At 42.9% G+C, this 13,655-nt stretch overlaps 1 protein-coding gene across 3 annotated transcripts; it reads right to left on the bottom strand.

Moving 5' to 3' along the window:
* Positions 1-983: 983 nt before the first annotated feature.
* Positions 984-13,436, bottom strand: slc12a5b (solute carrier family 12 member 5b). 3 transcript variants are annotated; one of them, XM_076092272.1, is made up of 25 exons: positions 13,323-13,436; positions 13,094-13,234; positions 12,226-12,372; positions 10,211-10,265; positions 9,993-10,123; positions 9,582-9,829; positions 9,286-9,497; positions 9,023-9,190; positions 8,045-8,143; positions 7,885-7,942; positions 7,224-7,398; positions 6,760-6,878; positions 6,575-6,673; positions 6,171-6,290; positions 5,915-6,019; positions 5,629-5,797; positions 5,024-5,219; positions 4,490-4,659; positions 4,223-4,354; positions 3,818-3,925; positions 3,422-3,538; positions 3,059-3,252; positions 2,541-2,555; positions 2,298-2,431; positions 984-1,075 (listed from the first exon to the last, which is right to left on the bottom strand). In XM_076092272.1, the coding sequence occupies exons 1-25, from the start codon at positions 13,335-13,337 to the stop codon at positions 984-986; spliced, it is 3,219 nt and encodes a 1,072-aa protein (XP_075948387.1). In that variant the 5' UTR covers positions 13,338-13,436. The 3 variants fall into 3 exon arrangements, with proteins under 3 accessions (XP_075948387.1, XP_075948395.1, XP_075948404.1); XM_076092280.1 differs by having other exon boundaries at positions 3,059-3,225; XM_076092289.1 differs by lacking the exon at positions 2,541-2,555 and having other exon boundaries at positions 3,059-3,225.
* Positions 13,437-13,655: the final 219 nt, after the last annotated feature.

Genomic DNA, 13,655 nt, shown 5'->3' with positions numbered 1-13,655 from the left:
TAAGAATTAAACAAATGAGATACAACATATTAATTAGTGAGCTTTATTTTTGTTACCTTTGGACAGAGCAATGCTAGCTGTTTCCAGTATTTATGCTAAGCTAAGCTAAGCTAAGCATCTCCTGGCTGAGGCTGAGAGCGGGACCAATCTTCTTATATCACTCTCTGCAAGAAACCCAACGAGCAAAGTCCTCCTTTAATCCTGGTGCACTCAGCATGCATCAAATACAGAATATTTATGGATCTAAACGTTTTTTCTGAACCACACCATATGAAAAATAAATAGTTTACGATATAATTTATGACATGTCATTGACATGAATCTATCTGATGCCGACTTTTATTTACAAACATAACGAATAATAAAACTAGACGTGAATCTATTTACAGCTCGTACTTCTGCTTTTTCAATACTCCAATTAATGAATGTGAATGAACCCATTTCCACTGTTAATAAATATCATTACCTGTAAGTCTATAATATTAATACCTGTATGCTTCCAACCATACAATGAAAGGCAAAATTAGACCAGGACAAAGACAGACATGATTAGATAATTAAATACATAAATAATATAAATAAATAAATAACAGTTAAAAGAAGAAAAAAAAAAAATCCTCTTTGACAAATGAACAGGAAGAAAAGCAAAAGGACAGAATGTTGATTTAACAAATCAGAAAAGGGAAAGAAAAAAGTGAAAACTTTCTATTTTCTTTCTTAGAATAAGAGACGCTTTGGGTTTCGTTTTGCAATAAAATGTCAGAACTTAGCAAAAACATATATCTGCTGTTATCAGCTGACAGGCAGAGATCAGAGAGTCGACCGCTGCACAATTCTTCATGTGGTGTAACGGTGAATATGTGAGGTTGTGGGGGGGACAATATGGAGGGCAGAGTCTGTGTGTGTGTGTGTGTGTGTGTGTGTGTGTGTGTGTGTGTGTGTGTGTGTGTGTGTGTGGGCCCCTGAAACACCTCAAAGCCCCTTCAGGAGTAGATGGTGATGACCTCACGTCCACCTCCACGCACCAGGAGGACCCGATTGAGACCTTCAGTGAGCACCTCGAGGAACTCCATGTCTGAGAGACAAGCACAGTGAAGGAGTGTAGTTTTCTTACCTTTGCTTTTACCTTAAGTATGTATATATATATATTTTACATAAAAAACAATTTAACCATCAGGTCCCAGCTGTGTCTATTCGAGGTTCCGTGTCACACGTTTCATCTACGAGAGAGCGATTTCTCCTCTAACCTTCTCAAAGGGTTTTATTTAAATAACTGTTCAAAATCCAAACACGTAAAAACTATCCAATATTTCACAAAAACAGCAAAGATTCTAGTCTAAAAAATGAAAACAGATATTTGCAGCGGTATGTTTCTTCATTACAATAACGTGTCTGTATATAAGTATTTCATACTAGCTCCAGCTTGACTTCTAATATCGGGATATCAGGGGACGTGGGACCCCCAGATAGCCAGGTGTATTTCGTACACTGCCCTCACATACAGTATCAGTTACAGGGGCCACTAGTCTTTGACATTTTTATCTGTAAAATCTCACAAAAAGCTCAAACAGCTCTTAAGTCTAATAAACGATAAACTGCATAATTTATATTGTTATTGTTGCAGTTTTTCTTTGCTTTTATCACCTGAGCCTTCAATACTATTCTGTATTGCATATGTAGTATCAGCACGTCTAATGTCTTCAGTTCTCTGATAGTGTTTTTATTGTGTTTAGGCTTCTATGCTGCCTTGCTCTAGGGCTGGGCGATAATTCGATACGATAATTTATTTCATATTTGAGTGATATACTCATGATACACAATAACGTCGATAATAACGAGCAGATACTGACTTCAATTTCTCGCCAAATCTGATGTGAAATATTTTGAGGGACTTTAATTTGAAGATTACGGTTTTGTTTTTTCATCACACGTTACATTTCCACTTGTTCAATGGGATTAATGGAAATACTTATTTATGTCTCTATAACTCCTCTTGAAGCTGTTTATGTTCGCTTTGCACAAAAGTTCTTAATTAAATGATAAAACACTTCTCGTTTGTCAAGTATTTAACACAGGAATATAGAATATATAGGCTTTACCATGTGGTTATGTCATATCGACTGTAATGAACAGAAAACATGCTATATCGTGATATGTATTGTTATTGAGATATGAGATGACCGGTATCGGGATAGAAGACTTTGGCCATCGTGGGACCTGCAGGACCTGAACTGAACAGAGCGAAGTACATTCAGATCTATCTGAATGCATTATATTGTATTTATGATGTAGGATACAGTTTTCGTTGCCCATGCGGTTCTTGGGGGGTCCAGGCATGTTGAGCAGGACCAGTTTTGCCTCCTTGGACTTCTTTATGATGATCTCATTGAGCCGCATCGCCGTGTGCATCCGCCTCACGTCGACCTGGCTCCTGATGCGACAAACAGAAGGCCACATCAGTTCTTTGGTTCACAAATCAGGCTCTCAGCTGCTCAGTCCACACAGTGCGTCCTCCTCCAAAATAAAAGAAGAATACTTACAAGTTCTCCCACTCCCTGTAGCAGCATGTTAGGGGGGGAAATAATTACAGTTATTTACCAACAGGACATGTGCATTTACAAGATCTGTGTTAGTTAACGGTTAATGTTCAAAGATTTGTTTGTTGCGCAGGAACCCAATGCGTACATCCCAAGTCTCTTAATTGCATCCACGTTTCGCCCACTTGCGTCTTTTCCTTGCGTCTTAGGCACAATCCCAATGTCCCCCCTAAGGCCTTAAACCCTGAACCCTCAAGGAGTAAATGTAATTTTCCAGGCTGAATGTGAATGTCTCCATGCTAATGCTGACTTACGGAAAGGGTTAATAAAGGGCTCACAAGGTCTGCCAGAGAGCCCTCAAACACAAAGACTTTATGGGAGCGCACCTCAAAGTCAGTGAGTGTAGAGATTGGGACTGGGTCGATACACACAAATATTTACCACTGACCCACGTGTGCATGTCATGTGTCATGTCTGCTTCCTGTGCTGGGTGCTGAGCAGAGAACTGACAGGTCACTCACGGCTTCATGTTGAAGAGGTCCTTGCCGGCCTCCGGGTTCGCTGCCAAAGGGGTCTTCCCTTTCTCTGCGCCTGTGTTGTCCGTCCACGTGGCGGCGCCAGACGTGGGGCTCGTGGGGCTCGTGGGGCTGGTTGGTGCGGAGGCGTTCTTACTGTGGATGAGCTGCACCTGTTTTGGGTTGGAGACAGCCACAGACTGAGAGACAGACACCGTGACATGACAGTGAAAGAGAGAAAAGAGACACTCATCAGTGTGGGAGAAACCCAGCGGCCACTCGTGACGAGATCAAACAATGACAGCAGATTCAGCCGGAGAACAAGAGGGACAAGTTATTTGATCCTAAAACGGACCGTGGCAGCATTACCTCGTCTTCTGGTTGTTCTGCCACGCTGGCTGCTTCGTCCACGCTGTGCCGGGAGCGCGAGGCAGACGGGTTTTTACGCCGAATGGACCCACGGGATGAATCTGTAATGCTCTGGATCTATAGTTATAAAAATGAAAGGATTGAATTAGTTTTAATTTCCCTCTAGAATTCATTCTCACTTCCCTCAGATCAGTAAAAACAAGTCCAGACAACAACACCTTATTATAAACCAATTCCCTGCCCGAGAGCTGATATTTGGAGCGCACAGAGAGATAATGAGAACGTTCATGGTCTTCTATGCGCACCATTCGGTAAAAGGGGTTTTAAAATGACACACGCCTTCTTTAGGTATCAAGGTTCCTCCAGTTAAGTGTAGTACGAACTTTACTGCTTTACCTCTCTCTCCTTCTCGTTCTTGGTCAGATGCATCTGTTTGAGGATCTGTGACCGTTGTTCCATTACCAGTGTCTTCTCGTAGGTGTAGGCTGAGATGTCACCGTCGTGCTTTAAAGAGACGAATACATTTGTTCATTTATCATACAGTGAAGTCCTGAAACAGGAGTCATAACATGAAAGAAAGTTTGGTTCTATGGATGAAACAAATCTGGGTTCATCTCAAAACAAAGCTATTTTTCATCATCATCATTCATCATCACCCTTATAACCTCACATCAAAAGACCCAAACCATCCCTCTGATCTCAATGGGATAGCCTGATCAAATAAAGATATAATGATAATCCTCTCCTCTTGGCTTCCTTCTTGTTTGTGAACTCCGATTATGTGTCAGACGAGTCTCTCACCATCTCCACCACTTCCACCGCAGCTTCGATGCGCAGGTGATAGAGGAAGGTGATGAGGTCTTTCTTCATCTGGATACTATTGTCATCCATCTGAGCCACAGTGAAAATGCGCATCTTGCACTTCCTCCACACCTGAAAACAGGAACATTCACAGCCGATGAACAACATGTTCTTTTTTAAACCTCGACACGGTGCCCTTTGTAACATATAAATCACATCAAACAATCTCGAATGTAAAGAATGTTTCTGTGTGTCTTTGTTTCCCACCTTATGCTGTCGCAGCAGGAAGGGCAGCAGCATCAACATGCCTCCATCGTGGACAATCCACCACACGTCTATGTGGCCTTCGGTGAAGCGTTCTCCGTTGGACGGGTAGCTGGAGATATTCTTAGGAACCAACAAGGCCAGACTGGCTACAGTCGTCTCTCGGACCATCTCTGCGGAGGGACACAGTGGATTTGGTATAAAGCACAATGAAGGGCCTGGGAAAGGGTTACCTCACCTTGTTTAATTCATCTACACAGGAAAAATATGATTTCTCTGGTGACGGTGTTAATTGTATATAAATAATGCATCATTGAGGCTTTAGAAACAGCCCATCTTCTCAGGTCATTTAGAGGCATCAGTATTAAATTGAGACTGTTTCATAATCAGTTAAAAGTTCCTCACAGTAACTTTAAAGAGCAATGCATTGTTTTGTGAACAAACCACTTTAAGTCATACATGCTCAATAACCAGGATAATCAGATTCATTAAATAATATCTAAGACATTTATTATTTTACCAGTGTTTAAGACTTACCAATAAAGTTCCTAAACTGCTGGTGGTACTCAGGCTGTTTCCAGTTTCGGGGCCAGCTGACCAACACAGTGTTGTGCTTCAGACCTCCCAGTCCTCCAACCTGGATCAGGTGGGACGTCCCATCTCTCAGATTGGAGGAGATGACCACCTGAGAGAAACCCTTCACCTTCTCCGTCTCCATCAACTTACGCAAAGACTGCAAATGCACAGAGAGCAGAAGACAGCTGTCACAGTCCTGACAGCTGTAGCGTGTGCCGCACGTCATGTGACGAGGAACAACTAATCACAGCTGGCAGATATCTTCTCCTACTTCTGTAAATATCAGTCTACAGTGAAGATATGAAGTGTATCATTTTAGTGCATTGGTGCACCATCTGTCCCACAGACTGTTTTACTCGTTTCACCCTTTCTGTCGGACATCACAAAATCTGGGTAAAAGTTCAGACAAATTGACCTTTCGCTAAGTCCCGCCTTGAAGCACACAATGGCCAATCATAGGGCAGCATCGGCCATCTGTGAATAACTGTGATGAGCGACGAGTGATATTAATCCACTGTGTTTCTATCACAAGTCAAAGTGCATGCGTCAGAGATTAGAGGATGAACCTGATCTGCCCTCTGGGCCTCCGTGTAGTTGTCCAGGAAGGTTCCTTGAACTGAGGTGCCGACGATGGTCAGACCCTTCCCTGCTTTCAGCTGATTGGCCAGAGAGAGCAGACGAGGCTGCTCTACGTTCTGCTCCTCGTCCACGCTCACCAGAACCAGGATCTGAGGCCTGACGAAAAAAAAAAGCAAAGCACCAAGTAAAAGACCATCTCATCTCAGTACGGTAAAGAAATGGTGTTTTAAAATTCAACCGGTGATACAAGTAGCACTGCTTTTGTGGACTGACCTCCAGTTCTTGGTGTGTGGCGGTCCTTCCTCCAGCCTCATGAGAGCAAAGCGTGCAGCGCTCAGAGAGATGCCACGTATCCCATCGCCCCACTCCTTCTCCGCTCTGTGACACAGCACATTAAACAAAAACAAGCCCAATTGAGCTGAAACAATAGCCACTGGCAGAATAAGTGGATGCACTGCAAAGAATACAAACTGGGTGAGAAACTTAAGTTGGTTGCTGCGATTCAATCGTACCTACTTTGATTACTTACCCGCAGAACTCAATGTATTTGTAGATGCAGGTGGCGATGCCCATGGCGATGATGGCGTAATACCAAGAGCAGATGAACATGAGCGACAGGCACAGGCTCATACCCAAGAAAGACAGAGCCCTGCAGGAGACAGGACATCACATGTTTGGTCTAAATAATTTCTGCCAGCTTCACACCGCTGGCTGGAACTCAACAATTACCACAGCTTGTAAATACAGGTTTAATCCTCTGCTGTTAAACTCATGCTGGAGTACAGACAGCATGGGTTTAGCTCCCCATGGTGATCCAGGTGCACACAGCTCTGGTGAATATTGTCATTTCGCAGATGCTGTTACTTTGATTAAAATCCAAAGCAGGCATTGCAGCATATGTTAGGTTTTCTTACACTGACCCCACACACTCACCAGTGGTAGAACTTAAAGCGCGGCCTCCAGTTTGGCGTCCTCAGCAAAGTCTGCAGGGCACAGGCCAGATTGACAAACATGTAGCACATCAAGAAGAACCTAAAGAGAGAGGAGGAGAAAATTAAATTAAAAAGACAGCCCGCACAACAATGAACATAGTGTGTGTGTGTGTGTGATGTGCTCACATGGAGAGGATGGGTGCGACTGCATCCAGGGAGGCGATGATGATGCCAATCTCACAGATGCAAGCTGTGAGCAGAAGGGCCCAGGTGGGCTCCCCGTTGGCCTTGCCGTGCCCAAACACCTGCAGCAACATGAAAGGATTGAATTAAATCAAGTTTCATTGCACCTCCTTGGACAGTACGTGCTGTACAAATAAAGTATGGGATTTTAATAGTCTATTAATGTGATGATCGTGTTTGTTTCTGCAGCTTAAAGCTACAGAAAGATTTGAATCAAACACACTAATAAACTAAAAAGGTGTACTTAAATAAATCATTTGGAAGATAAATAAATAAAGCTCAATTTAAAGCCAGATTAAAAAAGTAGGTCTTGAGTTTGCCTTTAAAAATATCAACATTCTCTGCAGCTCGCTGATGCGTTTAAAAATAATAATAAAGACACATTTTAGTGCGACATGTGTACACACTCTAAGAAATGGGATGATGCCGTCTCGAGAGATGGCCTGCAGGAGCCGTGGAGCTCCGGTCAGACTCTGGAGTCCGGCTCCGCAGGTAGAGAAGAAGGAGCCGAACACAATGACCCACGGAGACGGCCATGCCAGAGTCCCAATCACCAGGTTACCATTGACCCCTTCACCAAACCTGTGGAGAGAGAAGACTAAACACTCAGAAGCTGCAATAACAAACACTGACTTGTTGACCATTCATTCAGATAAACTAACGTCTTTTGAATGTTTTCAAACTGATATATATAAGTGGATATATGAACAATTGGTCCTTTATTTCGAACAGAGGTAAAAAAGAAAAGAAAAGCAGGCTTCTCATTTCTACCTGGCGACTGTCGATTTTGTTCCCTGAACTTTTCATTTTCCAGCAGCTAACGTTAGCTATTCATCGGCTGTAAACACTTGATCTTTTAATGTTTCTGCCGACTCGTTTTAAAACAAGAACCATGTGAAGAGTTCCTAAATAAACATTATTATGGCATATGGCTTCTATTTATAATCAGTTTCAACTCATTGTTGAGCTATGACTTTATTGATGTTTTTACAACTGGTGCTCGTTGTCAGAGTGGGATCACAATATCACTACGACAGCATTTACACAAATCTACATCATAAGACTCACTTGTCCCTGAGGACGACTCCTTCTATACAGGCTCCAAACAGCACAACAGTGGACATGTCTGGGGACAAGCTGTCAAGAAATGTATCATTGGAGATGTTTGATCCATATCACGTGCCAAAGGTTTATGTAAAACCAGCAGGTCGAGCTCAGTGAAGGATACACACAATAGACGTGGTGGTGATGGCTGCAATGGTGCCGATGGGGATCGACTTCTGAGCATCACGCAGGTCTCCAGAGCGGTTGGAGCCCGCCATGATCCCTGTGAGTGGAGCAAGATGAAACAATCAGGAGCTTTGTGCTGTGACAACCAGCAGGGAGAGGTAATATCTATTCTCCCTTTCTCTCTAGTCACATCACCAGCATCAGCAGTAATCTGGTTCTGCAGCGCAGACAGATCCGCTCATGAAAAGATGGTACAGCTGCAAAATTAATTTGGAATAGATTATATGTGAATGCAGAAAATGTGCAGCGTTGACGTTCGGCATCTAAGCTCCGACCTTTTACCACCAAAGTCAGCGCAGCAGGAAGTGACGATAATAACTTTCCTCATGATCTTAAACCTCCAATAACTGATGGATTTTTCCCCCTGGAAAGCTCCCTGCTGCCTCTTGAAACGGGCCTGATTACAGTGTAGATCTCCGGTTTGAGTGCTTAGTATCAAGTCTAAGTCTTTAATGCAGCCGCCCCAGTTAAAGTCTTGCCCTCGGGTCTTTTTGCTGCGTGGCATCCCCTCTTTCAACTTCAATGTCTGTATCTCTCACTAGCAAGTAAAGTAGAAACGGCCCAAAGAATAATTGTTCTTTAACGGTTCATCTCTACCTCGATCACATTACGTCTAATCCGTTGTTTACGTGGTAATCTTGAAGATGTTAAGTCACTATATCTATCACCAAAAAGGTAACACAATGGTGCTTGTTGACAATGATGAAAATATTGCAATATATATACATGTGTAGTATTACAAACTGGATTCTGGACCCCAGACTGCTAAACTCAAAGCACAGTTTCATAGAAATTCTAAATCAACCAGGACTGAAACCTTAAGGATTTCCATTTAATCTAAAAATATAGATTCGAGCAGCTTTAAAGCTAAAGACAGCCCCTCAATCGGGCGAGGACGTCCTCTTCTGCTGCTCACCTGTGACAGATGGGAAGTATATCCCGACCAGCAGGGTGAAGAAGCTGGTGATGTCAGCCAGGACGTAGCGGTTCGTGCTGGTCGGCGGATTGTCTGTATTCACTACTGATGCGAGCCCACGCTTCTCCAGGAACATCCCTTTTTCTAGGTAGTTCCCAAACAGGTTCTCTAAAAGACAGAGGGACATTTAATTGAGCATGTGAGGTGGATTGATCCTCATCCTGATGATTGGTAGAGGGTGTTATCGATCAGGCATCGCTTACCTGCCAGGATGCCACTACTGACCCCCGGGATGCCCTGTATCTCTGTGACGTTGTTGTTGGTGAAGTATTCGTCACAAGTGGCATTGAGAGTCTCAGAATCACAGAAGGTCCTCCACAGTTTGGTGGTGACGGTTTCATTGTCTATCTCGACGACCTTTGCGCAGACGTCGTATCCTTTGGAGAGGAGCGTTCGGTTTCCCAGGACGCAGACGCTGTTGAGAAAGTCGGCACGTCATCGTCACATTCCTCGGATCACCTCCGGGAGACTCTGAGAGGTGAATGAGCGAGTCACTTACGGGAAGACGGGGGGGTCGATGGCGGTCTTGATGACTCCGGCGTAAACAGCCACGATGGAGAGGATGACACAGGCCAGGAAGACCAGCGCCAGCTTGTTCACATATCTGACCCCGACAAACACCACCAGCACCATGAAGCTCAGCACAATGGTGCCGTACACCCGCATGTTGTTGAGGAGAGCCAACTCTGCCTCCTGGCCCTCCAGGCCCTCGATCTTAAAGATGGCTGCCTGGGGGATGATATAAATCTGAAGGAATGGAAAGACGGAGGGAGAAAGGGAAAGTAAAGGGAGGCGAAAAAAAGGCAAGGTGTGGTGGAGAAGGGTAGAGGCACGAGGAAATGATAATTAAATAGGACTATAGACAAACTATAGACAATATTTAAGGCTGTAAAGACAATATTCTACTCACCAGCAGAATTTCAATGCAGCCCAGAATGTACATGGCTCCTGCAAAAGTGGTGCCCAAGTAGAAGCAGATCCCAACAGCTCCACCGAACTCGGGCCCCAGAGAGCGAGAGATCATGTAATATGAACCTCCAGCTGAGAGTCACAAACACACAGAAGAGTCGGTTTGCGTTCTCTCACACTCAAACACACCAATTCATCTCCTCTCAGATATCCACTCACCTGGTACCACTCCATTTGTTGCAATGGCACTCATGGAGATGGCTGTGAGCATTGTCTGGAAAAAGCACAACAGAGGACGTTTAGAATACATCTTAGGATAATAATTAGGACTGATCCGTTACTTGATTTAATCGACAGATCTGTAAAACTGCATTACTCCACAAAAAAATCACACAAAAAGCTATACTTTAAAGGTTGTGTTTACCAGAGATGTGCTCTTAAGTGTCTCAATAAGTCATTTAGTGTCATAAAAGCATAAATAATGACAAACAGACTAAAGGAATTCCAGTCAACTGAGACCAAAAATGAGCCCTATTTTAATAGTCACCTTCTAAGGAACATTGTGCAGCATTTAGAGAGATTATTGGCAGAAATGGAATAAAACATAAATAAGCATGTTTTCTTTAATCTATAATCACCTGAAAATAAGAATATTTGTGTTTTTGTCACCATAAAATGATCTGTTATATCTCCATACAGAGCCGGCCGCCATGTTTCTACAGTAGCCCAGAACGGACAAACCAAACTGCTTCGGCTTCCCCGACTGAGTTCGGAAAAACACACGAGGGACGCCGTGATTTTGGTCTCCAGGGACGAAAAACAAAACACGAGAGACCTCTGCTGGTCTTGAGCAGCTGCAGCATTTATTTCTGCACAAACTGAAACTTCCACTTCAACATACTCGTACAACAACTGGCTATAGATCGGGTCATTTGCGTTTTCATGTTTTCCCGTCGGCCACCAGCGGAAGTTTCACCTGGTTGCAATCTGCAGCCTCGCCGCTAGATGTCACCAAATCCCACACAGGGCACGTTTGAGGTCAGCTCCTAGTATTTGTAACCTGTTGGTCGGTGACGGAGCAGCAAAATGACAGATTCCAACAGGGGGAATGATGGTGGTGGTGTTAGTGGGTTTATTGGCAGAACGCCTTATGCCAGGTTTTATTATGTCACCTTTAGCAGCTGTACAATGCAAATTATAATTATACAGCCTGTTATATATTATAACAGTCTGTAGTTTAATGATTATGATCATTTTTAAATGAGAGCACATCAAGCAGCATTGAGCCCATACAAAAACAAAGAAGTGCAAGTAGAAAAAAAAGGTAGATGAGAGAAATGAGCTCACATAAAGCAGGTGAAATGGTGAAATGTAAATTTAGGCAATAACCAGATATATAAACAAATAAGATGCAAATATCAGAAGTGATTCCTTATAAAACTGGTAGAATGCAAATAAAAGAACAAACTCAAGGGTTTGGTGGGCTGATCTAAAAGGACCGGCTGAGCTTTCAAGGCTCAAAAGTTCTTTGATATAATCTGTTTTTAAATCAACATATTTCTATTGCAAACACACATTCAAGTGGAAACACACACAGAAACAGACTATTAGAAGAATATTATTACTGTCGCATTATAATTTGTTGAAATTTCTTTCTTCCTCTTTTTCATTTATGTATTTCTTTACTCATTTATCCTCACGTTTGTTTCTCCTTTCCACAGACAGTCCTTGTGTTTGTTTCTGTTATTGCTGCCGCCATGAAAGCCTCAAATGCTTTTATGCCCGAACTGACTCCACACAACGATTATTCACCACACATCTTCCTCTGCATACAGTTAATCTCTTTTTCTCAGTAAAATAAAAAAAGTAAAAATAAAAAAACCTTCCCATCTGGATGTCATTCCTTCATCTTTATTTTTGCAAATAAAAAGACAAAACAAATAAAGAATAATCAGAAAAACCTTCCCATTGGTATGCCACTCCTTTATCTTTACAAAAGTAATAATAATAAAAAACCTTGCTATATGTCACAAATAAAATAAAATAAAAAACATAAAAAAGGGTATGTGTGCTGAGGAACCACTTTAAGATGTATTTGGTGGATGGATGTTTCCAGCTCTATTGGCCTGCAATAAATGAACCACGCATATTTTAATACATTTGTTTTCTGATTGGCCAAAGAGCCGTCGCGTTTCCCAACAAATATGCAACAGCAGATTTATAGTTTCCCTCACCGTGGAGCAACACATGAAGACGATTATGAAGGAGCCGAAGACGCCTCCGACCCCGACCATCCAAGTCATCCGCAGGAAGAGGATCACTCCAAAAATGTTCTGGATGCACGGCAAGTACACGCCCATCAGAGTGCCCAGCTGTGGAGCCTGAGAAGCACAAACAAGGAAAGCGATTAGTCAACGTTTTTGTGTCTTAGTTTTCAGTCTACATGGATTAAAAAACGGGGGTTATAATCGGGGAAGTAGTGCACTTTGTTGTTCGGTCTCTGTCTGCTGAAATAGATTCTGCCTTTGAAATGAATGAAATGAGGTCCAACTATTTCATTAGAAAGAAAGGGGTTTATTCTTTTCAAACACAAAGAGAAGACGATAAGCTCTTTGTTCGATTGAAAAGGGTCTATTTCCTCTGAGCTGCAGAGAAGTAAGAAGATAAATGTTTATCGGCGAATCTGTTGGCTGGCAGCGACCAATTCAAACAAAGTATAGTTTGCACAATAAATAGCTACATACATGTATCCATAGATCTCTTTTTTTTGTTGCTGAGAGTTACAGTCCTCAAAATTCTGCATGTACTGTATATTTTTGGTCGTCTAAAAATGTCTTATTTTGCATTCCGGTTGTACTTAACTCCACCTTCTCGTGACACTTCTGGTTGCAAAAAACCCCAAGATGGAGACGACCAAAAACCAAGATGGCGACGTCCATAATGTCAAACTCGAGGCTTCAAAACTGTGGGTGACGGGTGACGTCACAGTGACTACGTCCACTTCTTATATACAGTGTATGGTGTGCACCCATAAGGACGTGTTTATTAAACTGTTAGTTTCATGATATTTTTGGAATGAACGGATCACACGCAGGACTCTACCTTGACAGGCTTTTTAGACGGACGTGCCCCCTCCTCGTTATTCTCGGCCTCTTCGTGCTCTTTGCTGCCCGTCGGCAGGTTGGAGTAGTTGGCCAGACTGCTGAGCAAAGAGGAGACCATTGGACTGGTATCCATCTCCTCCTGCAGGGAACAGAAACACACAGCTATATAAGATATCTCTGAGTGACATGAAAACTCTAGGTTTCATGTTGTTGAAAACGACCCCCACCTCAAACAGAGCCATGTTCTTGCCGTCATACTGCTGGCTCTTATCCGCGTCTCTGGCCGCACTGCTGTTGATGAAAGGACTGCTCTCTTTGGGGTTCCCGTCACCTGAAAACACAGAAGCACCAGCTAGCAGACGTGGAGCAGTCGTCTTCACGCACAGCTGCTCACAGAAACATTATGTAGTTATGATGACGACAAAATGAATAGTAGATCGTTAATGAATCAAATTAGAGTGTTGAAATGTTCCATCATTTGGTATTTCACGAGTAGCTGTAAAATCGTTACAGGAGCAAAGACGGAGGATTTGATTTGGTTTCCCGCTGGAAGACTTAGA

The sequence above is a fragment of the Anarhichas minor genome, unplaced genomic scaffold (genome assembly GCF_050575085.1).
Source record: "Anarhichas minor isolate MPS153535 unplaced genomic scaffold, ASM5057508v1 ptg000003l, whole genome shotgun sequence".
Classification (NCBI taxonomy): Eukaryota; Metazoa; Chordata; class Actinopteri; order Perciformes; family Anarhichadidae; genus Anarhichas; species Anarhichas minor.
Note: the sequence above shows the minus strand (reverse complement) of the source record. Positions and strands in the feature narration are given on the sequence as shown.